Here is a 22254-nt window from a genome sequence, read left to right on the forward strand (position 1 = left end):
CGCTGCACGCCATTAACCTGAGCGTTTTGGACGAGTACAATACGTCATTGGCCCCAGTTTCCACATATAGTCCGAATCCCGCTGCCCAGAACCCCGAACCTTTGGGAAGGGCTCTAATTGACTCGTAACAGACGATTGCTTAAGAAAGTTTTAACGCTCTGACCTTCCTTCCGACACTCAAATTTTTATAGAGTTTATTGAGCGCTCCGCAAACTTTTTTCCTTCCTTAAATCGAATTTGCCTTCAGCGCTTTTTAACGTAAACGCTTAGCTTTCTGATCTTTTATTAATTCAGACATCGGGAGACAAAAACTTCACACCACGTCGTGCAGAAGAGATTTATTTAGCATTTCCCCTGAAATAAGAGCGACTGTGGCATCTATCTGTGCCCAACGTGTCGGCTTCTCTTACATTGGTGCTTTTTTTTTTGTTTGTTTAAATATTTTAAGCATTTTGCACAATTCATTGTGTTTAAAGAAAATGTAAGCTTATTTTACAAGTGGAGCTCACATTATTTTAAAAGAAAACAAATCATCAATTTTATATCCGGGGGGGAGAACTTGGTTTTAGAATCCCTTATGGTCGGGTTGTATGCGGGATCTGATGTGTTTTGTTGTTAAAGGAACCGATAACCCCTTTTTGGTTCATGTTTCTGTTAGTAACATGAAAAATGTTCTTCGTTGCCGATATATTTAACCGGAAATCACGTTTCGTCCATTTTTTTCTTTGTACTCGTTACCTGGCCTTGATCTCCTTCTGTTCTTGCGACAGGACTTATCCCAAAGCCTCATTTTGTATGCTTGGCCACCAGACACCTTGTTTGTCTGCGGAACACAAAAAAAGAAAAGCGGAAACCGTGTATTTTTACGCCTTTTAATTACTTCACAGCTCTCTTTTTGTGCAAATTGTTTTATGTGTATACAGTATGAAATAATATAATTTTATGATAATTTTCAATTGCTCCTGTTTCAGTATTCTTATTTTTATTACTTCCTTGAGTTACGGTAAGGGGGGGGGTCAAGTACATAATATTACTATATTGGCACACAAAGTGTTATATTTAAGAGGTCATCCTAGCTGTTATGGACCCGGTGGATTCTACGCTGAAGAGCAACGGCAAGCAGATGTGATGCGTGGGCCATTGGGCGCAGAATGAAAAAGGAAAGCGTTCTGGCACAAAAAAAAGCATGTTTTAAATAACACGCAATTATAATGTTTAACCTTTAAAATGTACTAAAGAGCTCCAATTCATTCAACGTTAAGTGGGAAGTGTTTCTTCTGAGACTGGCGATTCTAGGGTTTTGGCGAATTTGATGAGGGTTGGATTAAAAGGAGGCATTTCAGGAGACATTTTCCACACTTGGAATTGGTGGCCCCGTATGAAGAATGGATGAACAATGAACGTTGAGGACATTGGGGGGGACTCCTTTTATAAACAAGATGCCAGGGAGCAAAAGTCTATTTTCCATTTGTCCAAAGTTTTACTTCCAAAATCAGTTGGCAGAACAGTCTATGAAAATATCTGTACGTGAGTAATGCAAAAGTACAAGAATGAGAAGATCGCACCTGTGAATCCGATCTGTACACACGCTGTGTTGGGTTGTTCATGCGCTTGCTTCAAACGCAATCCCCATGCACTTTCATGATCAAGCACTGTAAAAATGAACCCAGCGTAAAAATGTGATATTAAGATACTGCGGAAAAGAGGAAAGGGTCTGACTCCTGCTTAAAATCTGTTAGGGGGTTGGAGAGTAACAAGATGGAAGGAAAGGAACTGGGCGAGGATAGTTGGGTTGGAGAGAGGGAGATGTGGAGAAGTCAGTGGCCCAGAGATCTACAAGGTGAGGAGGAAGGGTTCAAGATGTAGTTGACCGTATTCGTTGGATAGACTAAGCATTGGTAACTACTGAAGAAAGCCTTAAGTCGTGAGAAGAAAGAAGACGACCGAGTTTTCAGAGATATGTGGGAACGATGTTTTTCGGTTATGATGTATCCTTATGGGATTTTTTTTTTGGCGTGATGCACACATTAAGGGCATTCTAGGAATGTTGTTTTGTGTCCAAGCATTCCTTCACAGTCCATAAGTCAACAGAAGGGCCGACAGTTGGAACAGCCAAAAAATGCTGTCGAGGGCAACAAGCCCCAACGGTGAAGTGTCTTAGAGGTTCAGAAGTGGCCTTTCACTCCTTGGAAAGGTCTCTGTGTTCATTAATGCGCCTCGACGTCTGTTGCTGTTTAATTGGAATGAACACTGCAGGCTTTCAGCTTCCGTAAGAAGAAATAGTCAGCAAAAAGAATACGGGAGCAGGAAAATCATGCGGTTAAATTGTATGACTGCGATATTACAAGATTTACTTAAAAAGCTAAAGCTGTGTCTGAGATGAATTTGCAAGCGTTTGGAGTTTAATGAAGACCCGAATGATGTGGGAATAATGTATAGACGCTGCTGTCTGTGTCCTGACTGATTACTGCGTGTGACATCGATGTAATCTGGTGTTAAGGCTGCCCGTGTCCTCATCGCCGAGTTCTCTGTAAAGTACGAGGTACTTCTGGTTAAAAGTTACTCTTCATATCACATTGTTGTTCTTTGGCCAACGTTCTTATCTGGGTGAAACTGGCATGGATATCAATAACCAGCTCTATATTCACGATGACCCTCCTAGTCAAGGATGGACTGGCAAGAGATGGGGACAAGGGTCAAAACTGAATTTAAGATGTCTTGCTTGGTGTTTGACTTGGCACTTAACCCGTTCTCATTTTGTTTTGAGTTTCCTACTTTGTGCGCACATTGTGTAAGTAAGATTAATTCTCTCAATCATTCTCACAGCACCCTAACTCGCCCATGAAGAAATCCCCCAAGGGCACAGATCTCCTGCTAGGCACAATCGATTGCCCCCCCTACCTGCCCACACGCTAGTACTGTGTCATAAGCAATTGTATATAATTTTTCCTAATGCGTCTCTTAGACCTTCAACTTCCCAACCTTTTCTCCTCATCCTCTTCTCCTCTGTGCCCCTTCCCGTCTTTGCCACTTGACCAAGAACCTTGAGTAGATCACCCAGCGTTGTTTGTCATGTTGCAAAACTAGTATGGCCGCCTGTCTCTCCTCTTCACATACATAGCCCCGAAAACCCTATCCACGACATCCTGCGTTATTAATGAAATGTCTTTGGAAGAAGCAAGGCGTACGTTGATCTTTCCGGCAACAAATTTGGTCTCTGTACCTCCGTGGACTTTACCCGTACGATGTAAAGGTCTGGGAGGAGAAGGCAGAGAACTTCCGTACAGGTAATCGGATAAGTAATATCAGCCCTGCCGCATAGAGACGTGTGTCTGGGCTTCCACAAGGTTAAATATCTCCAAAACGGTTCTATAGATTACCAAAAGAGAAGCATTAAACTGTCGGCCTTTAATGTGTTTGGTGACCTCAAGATTTACAGCCATTTTTGACCTTGTGTGGCTAATTATGCATCTGACGCAACTTTTAAAAAAAATGTATATTTCCTTTTTATATTGTATTACGCCTGTGTCAATAAAATTCCACTCGGACCTAAAAAGTCCAAGAAGTTTTCTTTGTATCGTGGACTTTATATTTGTATGTATTCTTAATAATGGGCACATGTCGGTTTTTGTCTCATTTGTGTTGGCTCCTTGGTCATATTTTAAATGTACTTCAACTAAAACTCCAAATATTTCGAGTGCTGTTGAATTGTTGGATTTTATCGATCTGGTCCCTAGCCAAAGATAGGAAGGTAACTTCATTGAAGGACTCCTAGCTCGTGTATAATCTGATTGGCTGGTGGGATCATTTTACTTTAATTTGCATATATTCTGCTATAAATCCTCCAAACCCACTAAGGACGGCACTAATTCTTCCTTCGCCTGCTGGCTGGGATATTCTTTCTTTTCCTTGAGGTACGTTGAAGTTTTAAGGCTTCCTTTAGGTCAATCATAACACTGTTTTAGGAATGAACAGGTGGTTTTCAAGTACTCCTAACTGCCCCTATTTTCAGGATCCCCCTGATTGAGCACAGGTGAGTTTGTTAATGTTGCAGTCTGTCAGATCAGTCTGTACTCTTGTCAGACGATCTTAAAATATTAGTCATAATCAATGTGTTGTCCTTGAGCAATTCTAACCTAGATCTTCATGTTATTTTTTATTGCTCAATTTCTTTACATTTATAAAATCAGGCTATTTCCCACCACCAGAACGACATTTCTCAAAAGCTCTAGAATCAGACTGTTTTCCTTCACCCAAACTCTTCTCTAAACTTCTAGAATCTGATCAGAGGATTTCGAGGAACGATGGTCTCTTACGGAATCTGTCTCGCTCCACTCTTCGCCATGCTGGTGTCTGCGCATGGCATTCCTGATCCCAGCCTTGATTATCACTGGCAATTATGGGTGAAGACCCATCGCAAAGATTACGACAATGAGGTAAGTGCTTTGAAGTTTTTGTAAAGGTGGCTACACAGTTTTATGGGTTTCCAGCGCTTTCCTCTCCACATTGATGTTATGTCTCTTTGAAATATATATATAAGAGAGTATCTATCATTCAGGCTACTGTTGATCTGATTGTCCAAGTTCCTTTGAGGCATAGGGTTGACTCAACCAACTGACTTTCTTCTACTGAGTACATGTTCCCAACAAACCTGAAATCTATCATGTTGTATCCTACAATCTTTCCTCAAAGGCTAATTCTGGTTTCCTCTGTTCCTTCTTTGAAGAAGTATCTGTTTCTTGAGTATTTGTTCAAGCCTTTTTATCCACAGGTCAGTGTAATGACCATGTAGCAGGTGATTACATTGGTCCGCCCTGATACCAGTAGCGTCTATCTGTTGGGTTAATAACTATGTTTATGTTTACAGGATACACATCTTGCCAGACGTATGATCTGGGAGAAGAACCTGAAGTTTATCATGATCCATAATCTCGAGTATTCAATGGGACTTCACAGCTATGAAGTTGGAATGAACCATCTAGGAGACATGGTGAGCCCACCTTATCCTGTGACACAACACCCACTGGGAAATTGCCTGAGGTGGTAGCGTATTAGATAGTAGATGGGGGGCCATGAGAGACAAAATGTGAAAAATGTACAATATTAATGGTCACATTTGTCCTTTGTACCTAGACAGACAAGGAGGTGGCTACCACAATGACTGGCTTTAATGCTTCAGAAATGTCCATATCCAACACAACTGAACTGGCACAGGATCTGGCAAATAAACGCGTACCAGAGTCAATGGATTGGAGGAATCAAAACTGCGTGACCAATGTAAAAGACCAGGTAGGTGCTTCCGAAGATTATGATGCAGAACTATGTTGAACAGTATAACATAAATTCAGTAAAAATAAATGATCAACCTAACTGCTGGTTGTTGATGGCTGATCTCAAAGATCTGCTCAATCTGATGTTCTCTTACAGGGTTCCTGTGCTTGTAGTTGGGCGTTCAGCGGTGTCGGAGCTCTGGAGTGTCAGATGAAACAGAGGAAAAGCAAGCTGGCCTCTCTCAGCGCCCAGAACCTGCTGGACTGTTCCCACGACTATGGCAATAATGGCTGCAAAGGCGGCTTCCTGGTAGCCACCTACAGATACATGAAAGAAAATGGAATTGAGCTGGACAGCACTTATCCATTTGAAGGAAAGGTAATATTATTTTACACAGATAGAAGGGCATGTTCCAGGATCTTTTGAGCGATATCAAGTTCTCTTTCCTTCTTATTTTCAGGATGGCATTTGCCGTTATAACCCAACCAGCAAAGCCATTGGCATTACCAGTTTCAAACAACTACCCTATGCCAATGAAGAGGCACTGAAGGTTGTCGTGGGCACCGAGGGGCCAGTGTCTGTTGCAATAGATGCCAGTAGGAGGTCCTTCTACATGTATAAAGCAGGTATTCAACTAATACACAACCACTGCTTCTTCACTGAAACAGGAATAGCGATGGACCTCATGATTCAAAGGACCAAGCTCTCATGTAAGGCCGTTTAAAGGCCTTATCCAACTCAATGTTATTACTTCTTGCTTATTTCAAGTCGAAGAACGATGCACATTAGCAAGAAATGTTGTGTTTAGTAAAATACCTTTTATGGTTCCAGGTGTATATTATGACCCACAGTGCAGTAACACAGAAACAAACCATGCCATGCTCGTGATTGGATACGGAGCCGACAACGGAGTGGAGTACTGGTTGGTGAAGAACAGGTAAGAAAGATACATTCATGCGCAGAGTACAAAATCCGCCACCATGGAGACACACTCGGATGATTGCTGGCTTTGTGTTTCTCTTTTTTTCCCAGCTGGGGAACAAATTTTGGGGAAGGAGGATACATTAAGATTGCCAGAAACCACTACAACCATTGTGGAATAGCAAACTATGGCTCAATTCCAACCATCTGAAGGTGTTCACTATTAATTATTCTTCTCTTATGTTTCAAAGATTGTAGGAAATGGGATATTGGTATTTCCAGTAGTTCTAAACGGTTAACCTGTGAATGTTTCCAGATAAATTTCACAATTTCATTAAAAAAATGGAGGTTTAATGTATGTTAGGTGTTTGTAGATTAAAATTGAACGCTCTATGTGTTACAGTTGAAATACCTGGACATTTTCAGATCAAGAATGAATAAATCAGATGATAATTACAGAAACCATTAAGCATCAATAAATACTGATCTAAGGTCTGAACTTTTCTTCTAAAATTGTAAAATAGAGACTGAACGGGTCATTTAATGGCTAAAAAGAACTTGGGCCAATCCTACGTTTTAATGAATTTCCCACAAGAAATCCCCTAAATTCTCCGGAAAAAAAAAAAAAAAAAAAAAAGAAATCCCCTAAAATGAGCGTTTTCAGCCTGGTATTCAGGCCTCCGCGCATGAGAAAATGGAAAGGGACCCTTGCAGGCTCCTACGCAGGCTGCGCAAGGTTTCTAGGACAGCTCCGTCCACAATACGCTGGCACTCGGTCAACAGAATTCCTCTCAAGCTCATAAATGGGACAAAGAAAACACCTGGCAGTGGATGAAATGCTACCTAAAGCCTCAGTACTTCTACCAAATAATATATATTTTAATTTTTATATTTTATATATTTTGTTTTGAAATGCATAAATACAAACATTTAACAAGGAGTGTACGGTTCTCCCTCTTTGCCACTAGGGGGAGCCAGGACACCTGCTAAAGTTTTAAATACATTCATGCTCTTACTCCGTTATGACTATACCCCGCGCTGTGGCTACATTTGCTACTGCATATTAAAATATTACCAATTACCAATCTATATCTCGTTTCGTTCAAATATATTTACTACACATTAAAGCGAATAATTCCACTTTAAGTATACTTGTGGCGAAGCCTTCCTGTAATATAGCCTTGCTGGTGCATACAGGTGAGTCACTGACCTAGCATGAGGTTTAAATTAGAACCCGGGGGGTCATCTATGGTGGGCAGGTGTCTAAAATACGCAGGATTTTCCACACAAGGCACGGATCACCTGCTGTAAAACCTGGCATAACCATAAACTGTAATATCTCTAAATCAAGTTTGAAAAAGTAATGCGCAAACTAAAATAAAACAAAACAAAAATCAATTAACAAATCTACATCTTGTAAAAAAATAGCCCCCTAAACCATTGTTTTTCTACACTTAAGTAACAAATATGCTGTTTTCTCAACAAATAATGCCAAATATTGCTATCAAAACATGGAAAAACATCTGACAAAATGACTTCCTGAACATATATATATACATTATTTATTATATATATATATATATGTATATATTATAATATATATTATTTTGTATATATATATATATATATTATTTTTTTTATAAATATTTATATATATATCCACTTTCTTTCCTGGAAATGTATTGTCTGAGTTTTTGAGGAAGGATGATTATTAAATATTTTTCTCAATCCGACATCGGGTCTGGTGACTGTAGATCATGTGATGATTCATTTCCAATGGAAAACAGATGCTATACAGAACATTTCCCAAGCAGTCAGATCCCCGTGTGTAACCGGAGCCGTTTTCTGTAGAAGATGAATCCCAACCCCATCTTAAAGTTCCCCAAGAACATGTGATTACGGAGTCATTGGCCAAGTGACGCAATGTTCTACAGGGTCGTGGCAGGTCCATAAACAAGTTCATTAGGGGGACAGCCTACAAAAGGTTGCAAATTGATCGCTGCCTTTCCTACAAACCCTGTAGAGATAACTGGCTTATGAACTAGTAGAACCCCAAACTTAGAGACCTGTTAAGTCATTAGAGTCCATGACTTAACAGGTCTCTAAGTTTGGGGTCTGTTAGAGTCCATTAAGTCATCCATTAACCAGTAACGGAGATTGAAGTCATCAGATAAAAATGTGAGCAACTGTCATTGTTTTGGGGCATTTTCTTGGCACATTTGTAAATTGCCCACCCCGACTCTTTCCAGTTTTCTGTCCCTATTCTTCCGGCCCCTGATGTCCCTCTTCTTCTGGTCTTCCTCTGTTAGATGGAATCAGAATAACTCCTCGCTCAATAAGCATACTCTTTATCACGTATTAAGAAGTATAAGTAATAGTGATCAGAATGTACCGCTTGCGTTATCTCGGTTGGTCATCGGCTGGGTATTTAGTCGGGGGCCGGCACGCTTTAAATACCCGAGTCACGGATTAGCCCCAGGTAAGCCCTACCTACACCTGCTTCTCTCGTCAAATAAGGACTACCCCAAAATACTTACAAAAAAACCTAATTTACAAAAAATAGCGTAAACTGATTGAAAAGCCTGATGGTTAGATGAAAGCATGGCAAGTGTAAGGGTCATTTTTTAGATTAATTTGCAAATGCAGACGAGATAAGGGCTCAATATACTCCATAACCTAAATAAAAGCACATAAAAATGTTGTGGGAAGCTTTAGTCTTTCCACGTGTGATTCAGAAGACTTGATCTCTCGTATTAATATTTTCCACTTTGACTTCCGCATCAGAAACTGTATAAGACGCAAGGAGTCCAAGGCCTCGCTAAATACTCAACAGCGAGGAATCCGTCCATCATCTCCTAGGTGAGGAGTACAAAGACGCTCTGGCTGTTTTCTATCCTTTATTACATAGGCCAAATTATAATTAATTACACCGATTAAATTTATGGGGGAAAAGTTCTATTACCGGTGAATCAAAAATTGTTATTTTATTATTTTTTAAAATATATATTGTATACGTTTTTCCTATATAAATAATTTAATGTGCTGATATGAGATAAAAATGAGTGAATAATATAGAAATCACAGTAATGCAATATGGATTTTCTTCAGCTTATTACTTTTTTTTTTTTAAATGGAAAAAAATCTATGTTTTTGTTAACACAGTGAAGTAAAAAAACTGTCATTTTAAGTAAAGATGTTTTTGGAGAAAGCTAGCGTATTTTCAACCGGACCTTTTTGGTCTAGATATCGGTTTATTCCGACATGTGAATGTATTGATTGAAGTTTTTCGGGAAGGTTGAATAAAAGAGTATTATTTTTCCCCCCTGTGTATAGCCCTCCTTGATCTTCCGGTACGATGCTGGGGTTCTACCTGTTGGTTCTTGCCCTTCCTCTGGTGAGGTTGAGTTTCTATCTGGATGATACATTGGACTCGGAGTGGGAGAAATGGAAGAAAGCTCACAGCAGGCAATACAACGGCCAGGTACTTATTCCCATCGACTTTTTAGTAAACCTTGCAATATTTATTTATAAAATCTCGTTCACAAGTAGCCTGGAAAGGCTTCTGCTAGGAGCAGTTGCGCTTACCAGTATTCTGAGGTAAAGTGGCTACATATGGTTAATATTTACAGTTGGATGAGCTCAAGAGACGTCAGGTTTGGGAGAAGAACCTAAAGATGATCCGTGCCCATAATGTTCAATTTTCCCAAGGGATACATTCCTATGACCTGGCCATGAACCATTTTGGAGACATGGTGAGTCAATAATACTAAATGGCTTATACTAAGGGTCATGGACCCTAACCTTAGTCTGTATCTATTAGGAGAAGAAACCTTCTCATTGTACGGATGCTAAGTCTGTCCACCTCTCTGTTTTGTAGACCAGTGAAGAAATTGTTCAAAAAATGACCGGCTTAAGAATCCCATCTTCTCGCTCGGCCAACAACACCTATACTCCAGACTGGAAATCCCGAATCCCCAAATACATAGACTACAGGAAAAAGGGCTATGTCACCCCAGTTCAAAACCAGGTAAATAATGAAAGTACTGATAAATATTTAACTTTACACAAATTTTGCCATTGGCCACTCAAAAAAAAAAAAAGTGTCCATAAATTGCGTAGTTGGCCTTCTGGGTTGTCTTCCTAGATTTAGTAACAATTTAATAACAAGCATGAGAATCCGACAAGGTGCGTTCATGGACCACTATAATACCAGGAGGCACTTGAATGTTCCTGACGACTTTGTTTTAGTAAAGAGATTGCCCTTTTCACCCTCGCTGTGTAGAAATTGTATAAGGTTGTAGCCCACGTCAAGAGCACATTATGGTTTTCTGCCAGTAAATGTTCTTCCATTATAGGGATCTTGTGGGTCATGCTGGGCTTTCAGCTCAGTGGGTGCCCTGGAGGGTCAGCTGAAGAAGAAGACGGGTACCCTGGTCTCTCTTAGCCCGCAGAACTTGGTAGACTGCGACACAGATAACTACGGCTGCCAGGGTGGATATATGACCAATGCATTTGGTTACGTCAGGGACAATGGTGGAATAGACTCAGATTCTTCATACCCTTACATTGGACAGGTGAGCGCATTAACAGAGCTTTATGACTTTTTGTAGGTGTAGTCACTAATAATAAGGCTGCATGAGGGGTCTTTTCTGAGAGATCAACAAAAAGGTCTTGTTTGCCGGAGGTCTCCAAAAACCAAGAAGCTACTTCAATGGAACTCGGCAAATTCTGTGGCTAAAAAGTGGAAAATGTTGCATTGGGTTAGCCTTAAACTGATGGAGAGGTAGCTCGTTAGGCACCAAAGTTTTTGTTCCTTTGGAAGCAGACACAACTTGGAAAAAAAAATTTTTGAGTCATGATAACCTGCTTCCTGGATAAAACAATGATCTCTATCCTGTAGGATGAAGGCTGTCTGTACAACCCAACAGGCAAAGCGGCCACTTGTAAAGGCTTCAAAGAGATCCCGGTTGGAAATGAGAGGGCCTTGAAGAGAGCGGTGGCACAGGTTGGACCAGTGTCGGTCGGCATAGACGCCAGCCTCCCTTCCTTCCACTTCTACAGCAAAGGTGAAAAACATGTTGGCTAACGAATGACACTGTGCATCCTCGGCCTATATACCGGTACTTGACGTTGCTGTTATCTGCTTAATTTTCTTTCCTCCGTCCCACCAACTTCATGGATCCACTAGGAATACCCAGGAACCAGGTTCACCACTTCTTGGCATTAATAGCCCTCTGCCCTTTCCTTAAAACCCCTCTGTCATTAACAGTGTGCAGCTTGACTCTCAGTCTTGACGCAAGAGGTCAGTCTTTAGGTCACGACTCCAAAATGTGCTGGTGGACCTCCAAAAATGTTATGGTTCCTGTAATGGGCTTGAAAGGATTCTTTCTGCAGTGGAGACCAAAAAGCTTACCATACTTACCAAGTGTCCCACTTTAGGAGGTACAGTCCTAAATACCTCTACCCCTCTAAATACATTGTGCCCCCCACCTTCCTAGGTGCCCAGGATGTTTGCTGGGTATGAGGGTACCACAGGGTTTACAGCCTTAAAAGCCCCAATAGTATGTAGAGAAACCAATGTAATGTTAAAGCCCCGCCCCTAGCCATACCGCTAACCGCACCCCTAAAATGCTGTCTCCTTAGGGGTATATTATGACAGAAACTGCGACCCCGAAGGCATCAATCATGCTGTACTGGCTGTCGGTTACGGGAATATAAACGGAACAAAGCATTGGATCATTAAGAACAGGTACAAAATTCCTAAAAGTGTCCTGCCTTACAATCTAAATCATGATAAACTGTGTGTTTGTTCAAAGAATACATTTTTGCAAAAATAGGCACTCTGCCTGGAAATTTGATGACCAAACACATTAATAATTAGTATGTTATGCATTTTGACAATTCTTTTCAATGTATGCAACATGGCTTCATCATCAGGTTTTCTGTAATGACCACAACAGATTATACAGATGGTAGCGATACCTTTTAGTGGACCAACATATTCTCAATCGTCTTATTGGTATATATTTCTAAATTAAATGTGTGGAAACAATGTAGCCGTAACATTCAGTAGAACAAAGAATAGCTCAATGTCTTGAGTATGAAGCATCTCCCTTGGGAACATCTAGAAATACATATCATAACAGATTGTTTTGGGGGGGGTTTATGTTTTTTTTTAGTTGGGGTGAACAGTGGGGTAGGAAAGGCTACATTCTTATGGCAAGAGAAAAGAAGAACGCCTGTGGTATCGCCAACCTTGCCAGCTTCCCGGTGATGTAAGGAGAATCCTGAAAAATCTCTGTTATACCTTCTGGATGATGTAACCTCGTCTGCAAAAGAATTCTTCAGTCTCCAGCTGGTGGTCTTATAACGCATTGTAACCCTTGGTCATCGTGAAATAAAGTCCCTGTTTCTACCCTCTGAATCTGGCTGCTTTTTCGGAACCAGAATGTTGCTTATTCTTGTGCATTATGTGTATGTCCTAACAGTGGGAGCTTAGTGAACCACCGACATCACCAAGAAACGTGTCCCACGCTTTGCCAGCTTTGTCCCCAAATAGCTTATCAGTGCCATCTTTGACCCCAAACAACTTGCTTGTCTTGCCTGTGTCATCTTTGCCCAAACAGCTTGTCAGGGCACTAAACAGCTTGCCTGCGCCATCCTTGTCCCCAAACTGCTTGTGTGTGCCATTTTTGTGCCCAGACAGCTTGTCAGTGCCCCCAAACTGCTTGTGTGTGCCATCTTTGTGCCCAGACAGTTTGTCAGTGCCCCCAAACTGCTTGTGTGTGCCATCTTTATGCCCAGACAGCTTGTAAGTGCCCCCAAACTGCTTGTGTGTGCTATCCTTGCCACCAAACAGCAGCTAGCAGCTTTAAAAAGGCTGGAGAGACGCCCCTAAAGTTCATTTAGAATTTTGACCTGGATCACTTTCTAACCAGGTCCTATTGTTTAAACACAAGGTAACGACAGATGATTGCTGCGATTTTAAACATTCACATTTCTGTTACGGCACTGGAATTGACTGCACTCCATACAGTATCTAAAATCGGTCGTGATTTCATAATCTTTGAAATGAAATGTTAGCAAAGTGAGTTGATCCAAATGTTTAGACGGTTGCATCTGACTTCTAACAAGGAAGATTATTAATGTATTCCAGATCTATGACATGGTCAACAGCTTCAAAGGAGAGCCACGCCAGATGTGATCCTAACTAATCAAAGAAATCTATGAGTCCCGGGATCCAGTATGGATTCATTAGAATTCAATACAACCAGATTACTTATAAACAGATCTAAACTGAGTCAAAAACTAAAAACACTCTATAAAGTGTAAGAAGAAGCTCTTTAGAAGCAAAGACATAACGTGAGATCAAGCGGTTGTTTTCACAGACGGGCTAATCTCACGTGATGTAACGACAGAAAAAGGGGGAAAAACACAAAGAAAAGACATTTTTGTTTTTGCAGCCATTACACAATTGTTACATATGAAACAAATCATAGTTTAACTGTAAAGATCTGCTGACTTAATAACCAGAAAAGGAAATTCAAGTTTTGTGTTTCTTTTTTCCTCTTCCCGAGGATCCAGCAGCACGAAATCACGAGAACGGAATAGTTTCTTTTTTTTTTTTTTTTTTTTTTTTTATGTTTTTTTTTTTTTCAGGCGCAGAATCCCCGTCTCTACATACTGCCTTCCAAGTTTCCCTATTTTGTTTTTGTGGAGTTTCCTGTGAAGGGCCAGCCCACAAGAATCCGTATAACAGAGCTGTGATAGCTGCAGAGTGGCTTAGAGGACCTTCTGCCGTCAGGAACACTCCTTCATACCCCAGGTGCAATTTTCTTTTGTCTACTATATAGAGTTACATTGGAACTAGAGTTCTTTATTGAGCTCTTTTCTGTAGCGCTGTACAATTTGTATATGGGGTGATATAACTGGAGTTGAGGACCCTAGTTCCTGGCCAGAATGGTGGGTTTATGAGCTTACATTCTAGAGTCATTCTAAATAATACATTATATAAAAAAAGTTTAGTCTTACTATCGTCTTTTATTTATATAGAGGCAGCAGATTCTGTAGTGCTGTACAAAGCGTCATAAAAATGAAAACAAATAAGAAGAAGCAGAGGGTACAGAGAGCTCTAATAGAAGAGGCAGCAGATTCTGTAGTGCTGTACAAAGGGTCATAAAAATGAACACAAATAAGAAGAAGCAGGGGGTACAGAGAGCTCTAATAGACAGAATATCAGTTTGTCTCTACAAACATTTAAACATATTGTAACAAAGTTACAAAGTCTTATTTATTTCCTGTAGTTCAGCCATACGGCGTTCTGGTTACCACCATCGCCAACATCCTGGCATTAAACGTACTACTCCTGCAGGCTGAGCTGTTACACGTTCATGTATATGAAAGAAGCCCCTTTCTCTGTGTGTGTGTTTTTTTGTTTTTTTTTTATCAGGGGCGTCGGAACTATGTTTTTTGTTGATATTATGAGGGTTTTTTTATATATTTTTTTTAGAGCAGGGAAATCATCCATCACCTTTTGCTTCTATGTTTGGGGAATCCCAGAGCTATCTGGGAATTTCCATAAAAAAACTAAATTTGCATGGCTTGTTTGTCTTTTTTTTTCTATTAATGTAATATTTTTATTATTTGTATTATTATTGAATGTAATGATATTTATTTGAATATTACACAGTGCAATTTATGTTTTGTCTAAGTTAATGTAAAGAATATTTAAAGCTGTTAAGGTGACTGTTCCACTTTAAGAGAGTTTTACTCACCTTTCAGAGTTTTTTATTGTAATTAGATGCAGAATCTCTCCCTGATTGGGTCACAGATTGTTTTCTTTTTCCGTCTGTCCTCTTCGGCCCCTTTCAGGTCACTAAGCGATCTCTCCCTCTGTCTGTAACCCAACGTGATTATTTCCTCCTCTGTTATTATCAGATAAAGCCGCTCAAAATACAATGGATCACATGTATATAAAAAAAATCCATACTTCCTATAAGATAAAGCCCTGGGACTAGTTTATTGGCGTGTCTTCCTCAATCAGTCGGGTCATAAAAGCAACACGTGTAGAGTTTCCAACGTTTCACCAGAAGAGGAACTTCTAGTTTCTGTTTCCCTCTAATCAGAAACCTGATCCAAAAATACGATTCTTTGTCTTCTCAGTTCTCATAATTTTTGTTGTGGTCATAAACAGCTTAAGAGAATTAGAACAAAAGTATATCCGGGTAAACTCTATAGGGTGACGATATCCCAGGGGAGGGTACAGTTAGTTTATGTAAATCTGGCCTGTAAATGTATTTTTATGGATTTTTTTTTATGTCTTTGATGACATCGCAGCCGAGCCTACATGTATGAGACTACAAAGGTACAAAAACAGTTTCTATACACATTATTGGGGCATTTGGGGCTGTAGAACCCAGCGATACCCTCATACCCAGCAAACATTCTGACCTCCTGAAAAAGAGGGGCATCAGAGGATGGAAAGAGTGACACGGGGGTGGAAAGAGGGACACAGGGGTGGAAAGAGGGATACAGGGGTGGAAAGAGGGACATCAGGAGGGAAAAATGTATGCATTCCGGAACCCAAGTTCTAGCATTTCCTTCCCGCGGTATCACCGATGAAAGGACCCGTCAGCATGGTGGAGACACTATGGGGTTTGAAGCTGATGATGCCCGTCTTGCTGATCTCGCGTATTGTGAACAAGAACATGGGGGCTTCGGGGGTCAGATTCCTGATTGCTGTGTAATCAGCAGGCAAGGAGATAAGAGGGTTTTTTCCCCTGTTTAAAAACAAACAAAAAAGGATAATTAGATGTAAGAAAAATGTTTGCACACCTTCTTATGTTTCATTGATTATTCCCTGTGCCCCAAACGTGAAAAAGGAATGATGCTGATCATATGGGAAAAATGGGGGAAAAATAAGGGGGTTAAGTTCTGTTTATATCTAAGATAACACATGTTTATTTCATGATGTATACATTTATTTTTTTAGTCCTTCCTGTTCCTTTGCCGAGGACTTGTTGGAAAGTTATAAATCTGTTTGTTCTGCACTTTTTTTGTGCGTTTTTTTTTCCCCTGGAGCTTAGACGTGGGGGAGGGCGGCGCATGAGGCTCATTCCTCTCGCTCGCTCATGCATTTTGCTGCTCTCGCGCGCCTCTAAATGCATCCAGATGTGTGCATGCACGCCAGCCATGGGTCCGGCCCTCTGTGACCCCTGAGTCGTCTCGAAAGATGAGGAAGCGGAATTCTAAAATGTATCGTATACGCATCACAAGACCTAGAATAAAAGAAAGACACACGGCGCAAAGAGACGTGTTAATTAAACAAAGCCATACCACAGAAGGAGGCACGTGATTCCTATTACTGGGTCAACGAACCAAACCGGTTCCTAACCGTCCGAGAGCTGGGGTTAGAATTCAGTCTATCTGCGCCCCCCCATACATGCGAGCTCGCCGGGATTGACCGGGAATCTCCGAGTGGAAGGCTGCTTCCCCATCTCCGGGTCGCTTTTCTCTTTCTTTGGGCAGGGGTTATTCTGTGCCCCCCCGTACATGTGACCTCTCCAGGATTTCCCGATCTATAAAGGAATATCTGTAACACTTGCTATTTTTTTTTCTGCAGCATGTTCCTGTTTTACCTCCTGGCCCTATCGGTTCCCTTAGTAAATGCCAGACTGCATCAGAATGGCACGCTGGATTTTGAGTGGGAACCATGGAAAAAAGCTCACCTAAAGCAATATAACAGCCGGGTAATTATGGGCGCCCGAGAGGCGCTACAAACCAAAGGGTTCTGCCTTTTAAAAGTTAAAAAAAATATATATAATGTTTTGGGGGAAAAAAGCGAACAAAAAACAAATTCTGTAATGTCTGAAATACTCCATTATTTTATGTAAATATATATTATATTAATATATATTATTATAAATATATAATCTTTTTCCTCAGGTAGATGAGTATTACAGACGTCAGATCTGGGAAAGAAATTTAAAATTAATCACGGCCCATAATCAACAGTATGAGCTGGGTCTGCACACTTATGAATTGGGGATGAACCACTTGGGTGACATGGTGAGTTGATAAATCAAGCACGGTGAGGACATAAACCACTGATAACTTGTTTGTGTCTCGACGAAATGTATTATACATTGTGTCCCCAGACCAGCGAGGAGATCGTGAAGCTGATGACCGGACTTAAAGTCCCTCCACGGTACAGGCCCACGAATGGCACCTTTGATGGCGACGAGGTTCTCGATGGGCTCCCGGCATCCATAGATTATCGGAAGAAAGGTTATGTAACCCCGGTCAGGAACCAGGTAACTTTGCATAGCTTCTGTTTTTGAGTTAGGGCATGTCAGTAGGAACACATTTTGTGATCTATTCACCAAACCAGTTGGAGTTAAAACGTATCCCCCCGGAGAGGGAGGGAACTCCATCAAATGATTCTTTGCGGATTCCTTATTGCTCAATGCAGACCAAGTCGACCAGATTTTCCTCTTGGTCCCCATCATAGATTGAACAACTTGGGAGAACCCAAAATAGTCTTCCTAAGTAAAGCCAAGCTGGCCTCTGTAAAAGCTTCAGGAAACTCTTTGTGATGACAGTGTGAGGCGTGTCGTCTCTGGACAACGTGACCATGTTGAATAGATGGTCTCTGAGTCTTGCAGAACTCTACCTTGGGGCTCCTTCAAACTCTTCATATATATATATTCACACACCTGCCCAAATCTCATCTCCTTACTCTCCCTTGTACAATCATAATGGGCCATGTGCAATGTTGTTAAAGTGTTTTTCTTGTAATTATCATATAGGGATATGGCCTCCAAAATGACAAAAGGTGATGGTTCGAGGGCTTGCTAGTTCAGTTTCCTTTCGTTTCTTTGTGCAATGTTCCTTAAGTGTTCACCTCAACCTTTTCTTATGAAACTAGAATTACAGAACTCGTTTTATGGTACATAAAACTTTGGACCGCTTTCCCGCTCTTTGTCCAGGGTAGCTGTGGTTCCTGTTGGGCGTTTAGCTCCGTAGGGGCCTTGGAGGGGCAGCTGAAGAAAAAGACAGGATCGCTTGTGGTCCTTAGTCCCCAGAACCTAGTGGATTGCGTGCAAAAGAATGATGGATGTGGAGGAGGTTATATGACCAACGCGTTCGAGTACGTCAAAGCAAACAACGGCATTGATTCCGAGGAAGCATATCCTTACATTGGAACGGTGAGGCTTATGGATATACCGACATATTTAATATTTCTTGATAAAATTATGAAGATTACAAGCAACAGGTAGACAAAACTATAGTACGATACGTAACCTCCCAACAAATAAACGCAGTATTGGAAGGTCTCTTCCGCCGATGTTGATTACCTAGTAGTTAGACTTTGTCATTGACCAGTAAGCGAGTCGTGACATGTCCACTTCAATTGCACGTTTTAATTTCCACAGGACCAGGAATGCAGATACGACCCATCGGGGAGAGCAGCCACAGTTAAGAACTTCAAGGTCGTGAAGGAAGGCAGTGAGAAAGCTTTGATGAAGGCGGTGGGGACTGTAGGACCTATCTCAGTAGGCATTGATGCAAGTCTAGGCACCTTTGCATTTTACAAGAAAGGTATGGGAGCTCCCTCAAGCCCTGCATATGTAGGAGGCTACCATTGTGATATGAGATTATTACATTGAGATTATCTCCCCTCACCACGACTACAGTATTATAGGGATATTATATATGTTTTTTATGTTCTCATCGGTGCCTTTGCTTAGGTGTGTATTACGACGCAGAGTGCGATCCCGCTTCTATTGATCACGCTGTTCTCGTCGTGGGGTATGGTGTTCAAAAGTCTTTGAAACACTGGATTGTCAAGAACAGGTAAGGAACATTTTGGAACAGCTCATTCTCAAATATGGCATGTGCATTAATTATTAATATTATTAATGTAACTTAGTATAGTAATGGAAAAATACCTAAAACATACCAAAACACTCAGAGGGATGCTTTTACCTTAGGGTGTTTGGTTACAAGCATGGCTAGTGGCAAGACTGTACTGAGTACGGATTACATCTTGGCCACCAAGCCGGGGCAGATCTACCTACTTGGTGATCAGGCTCCTCGGTGCGCCACTGGCTCAATTTTGCCTGTTTCAAGATAGATTGCTTACCCGGGGCAGATTGCTCAGCCACCCCCTTCATGGCCAGTGTCTTTATTGCCGAGTGCCAGCATATGATAAAGGGTCAGGGTAGTGCTGGGGATGAATACATTGCTGGACTTGCTGGTGTGTATGGAGATAGTTGTAACTAACTTATGGAACTGAGTGAGGCATTAAGAAGAATAATGTATTTTGTGTAATTTAGAAAGCAGTTTCATGCTTTATCGATAAACGTTATTGGGGCTGTGATACCCTCAAACCCAATAAATATTCTGAGCTCCTAGAAAAAACCTCCTAGAAAAAAAGGGGCATCAGGGAGGAAAGAAGGACGCGGGGGGGGGGGGGTTGGACACACATTCTATAGCCAAATGTTCCTTAGTTCTGTATTTTTTTCCAGTGCCTCATAGCTTTGTGTAATCTTTTTGTTAAACGTGCATTTTAAATAGCATGTGTCTTATTCTTTGGCGGATAAGTAATTGTACTATTTTGTCTTTGCAGCTGGGGTGAAGAGTGGGGCAATAAGGGTTATATTTTAATGGCAAGAGACAAGGGTAATGCCTGTGGTATCGCAAGCCTGGCCAGCTACCCTCTCATGTGATTCACCGCCCATCCGCTGTCAAACCCAAAAGATGCGGGGTATCGAAGCACGTCCTGCTCACCTACTTTTCAGTTTACACGGAAACATCATAGCCATTTTTTAATCCCATTTTTCTGGCCTTTCATGCGGAATTTACATAATCAAACAAAACTTTGAAACCAGTTATTTTGGATATCGAACTGAAAACACTTAAAAAATGAATAAATAAATAATAATTACATTACAAAAATAATAATTATATGTGCCAGGGGCACTTAATAAAAACTGACTTGGCCAAATGTTCCATACCTCAGGGGCAATAAAACCACTGCTTATTAGATTCACCAAATGCCCCCTTCAACCACAGATGGGGCGGTTGTTCAGGGCAAAAATAACTGCTAAACAGCATATACACTTTCCTCTCAGCGAAAAGAGGGTTTGTTTTTGTTTACACATAGATTTTAATGAGATTGTGCTGGATCATACCATTAGTGCAGGGGTGACAAACACCTTCTTAAGCATGACTTCCCCCCCAGGATCTGGAACCGGTCATGGAGATCACTGTGGAATTCTGTAGAAGCTCAACTTTTTGACATTTGGGTAAACTCAGAATACTAAGAGTTTGAAGTACCTTTGTACCTTTACCTTTTTACATAAAGGGATTGCCCAAAAGGCTTACATTCCAGAAGACATTTTACTCCCTTTTTTCCCCATTTCCCCCCTTTTTTTGCTTTTTATAATTTACAAGAGTCTGGTACTCTTCAAATTCAAGAAAATTGTTTTGTTTTTATTTTATGGACTTCAAAGACAATAAATTCATTGTGAGATGTTTTAATTGCATAGGTGATTGACCAATGATGTAATTCTTTTGTATCTTGAATAAATGATAATAAGAAGGAATTCACCATCTTAACAGTGAGTTTCTTTCTGCTATAAAGGGGTTCACAAGTGGTTTGGAGGACTGATCTACAGTACCGCGAACTGCCCAGCAGGTGGCACTGTAGATTGGTCATTACCGTATTGAGGTCATCTGACCACCAGAGGTCCCCAGGACATTTTAAGGTGCTCTTCCGTATGATACAGTGCATCAAAGAGAAAGTTATGGCATAAGAACACCATGGGAGTGTGCGCCAGTTAAAATATAGACCAAAGCTGGATTCCCCATGAAGTAGACCAGGCTTATGTTCCACTATTTCAGGAGCCTGACAGGGTCAATTAAGCATGATGGTTTCTTCTTGCCAACTTTTCATCACATTGCAGCTTTTTTTGGTGGCACTCCTACCACACCCCTCCAATAATGCACTTAAAAAGCCTTATTATTAGGTTAGGTAGCCAACCCTCACCCACTGTACTGGCAAAAGGAGGTGAAACTTTACTTACCAGCCATTGCTCACTTACACCTGCCATCTTGTCCTTGGCTAAGTAGCCAACTCTCACCCACTGTGCTTGTGAAAGGAGAGAACTCACACTTGCCATCTTGTAGTTGGTTAGGTAGCCAACCTCACCCACTGCACTTGAAGAAAAACCTGAGAAATGACTTCCACCTGATGCCCACTTACACCTGCCATCTTCTCCTCGGTCCTTAACTGATTCCACATGTAATACTCAGAAATGTTCTAGATTTGTGTGTTTCTGATTTTGGAAAATGTGCTAAAAAACGTCAGAATGCCTTGTTTCATATTGAATTGTATAAAAAAAAAAATACACAGGATTGAGGGTTCTTACCAGGAATTGCAAAACATCTCATGAGGCCTGGTTTCCATGGAAAACAGGAACCAATGTTTTCATAAAGTAGGAAGTTTGCTAAGCAATTTCACTCAACATATGTTGCAACACCAGAAATGAGTTTAAAAATAGGAAATTGTGCATTTGCTGCATATTACACAAAAAGCTATAGAGAGTCGTTGAGGTAAATTTTACAATGATCCGACTTTTAAAGTGTTTACCTGAGTGAAGTTCTTAAAATATCTTGGTGATGTTCAAAGTTCTAATGACCTGGTATTTACCAGATTCTAACAACCAGGGACTTCTGTTTCCTACACTTAAATTAGAAATCCAGCATGAATGTTGGTGAACTTTCTAGAACATCTCTAGACGTTTCTTACGATGAAATGTTCACCTTTTGTGATCATCCATCACAAAGATTCTGTTGTAGCCATTCGGTAATGGTGCCAACCAAGTGGTCCTTATTATGACCCTTATGGAAACGATGATTTGTCACCTATAATCAAGCAGGGACTTCAGCTATATATACCCATATGTGATAATTTATTCACTTGTGTAGCTGCACGTCTGGCATTGACAAGGAGGGACCTCGTCAGCTGTTCATCCAAGGACTTCGACATAATATGTT

At 40.8% G+C, this 22254-nt stretch overlaps 3 protein-coding genes across 3 annotated transcripts; all 3 read left to right on the forward strand.

Moving 5' to 3' along the window:
- Positions 1 to 4277: 4277 nt before the first annotated feature.
- On the forward strand, positions 4278 to 6823 carry LOC128504894 (cathepsin S-like). The gene is made up of 7 exons (XM_053475154.1): positions 4278 to 4436; positions 4868 to 4990; positions 5134 to 5289; positions 5428 to 5649; positions 5732 to 5897; positions 6103 to 6208; positions 6304 to 6823. Exons 1-7 carry the CDS (start codon positions 4305 to 4307, stop codon positions 6401 to 6403), a joined length of 1005 nt encoding a protein of 334 aa, XP_053331129.1. The 5' UTR covers positions 4278 to 4304; the 3' UTR covers positions 6404 to 6823.
- Positions 6824 to 8883: 2060 nt separating this feature from the next.
- LOC128504895 (cathepsin K-like) lies at positions 8884 to 12604 on the forward strand. The gene is made up of 8 exons (XM_053475155.1): positions 8884 to 9051; positions 9526 to 9673; positions 9822 to 9944; positions 10070 to 10219; positions 10548 to 10766; positions 11093 to 11258; positions 11836 to 11941; positions 12372 to 12604. Exons 2-8 carry the CDS (start codon positions 9548 to 9550, stop codon positions 12469 to 12471), a joined length of 990 nt encoding a protein of 329 aa, XP_053331130.1. The 5' UTR covers positions 8884 to 9051; positions 9526 to 9547; the 3' UTR covers positions 12472 to 12604.
- A 1291-nt stretch (positions 12605 to 13895) lies between these two features.
- Positions 13896 to 20186, forward strand: LOC128504913 (cathepsin K-like). The gene is made up of 8 exons (XM_053475179.1): positions 13896 to 14017; positions 16814 to 16940; positions 17137 to 17259; positions 17349 to 17504; positions 18180 to 18398; positions 18627 to 18792; positions 18942 to 19047; positions 19823 to 20186. The coding sequence occupies exons 2-8, from the start codon at positions 16815 to 16817 to the stop codon at positions 19920 to 19922; spliced, it is 996 nt and encodes a 331-aa protein (XP_053331154.1). The 5' UTR covers positions 13896 to 14017; position 16814; the 3' UTR covers positions 19923 to 20186.
- The last annotated feature ends 2068 nt before the right edge of the window (positions 20187 to 22254 follow it).

This window comes from Spea bombifrons, chromosome 9, assembly GCF_027358695.1.
Source record: "Spea bombifrons isolate aSpeBom1 chromosome 9, aSpeBom1.2.pri, whole genome shotgun sequence".
In the NCBI taxonomy this organism is placed as follows: Eukaryota; Metazoa; Chordata; class Amphibia; order Anura; family Pelobatidae; genus Spea; species Spea bombifrons.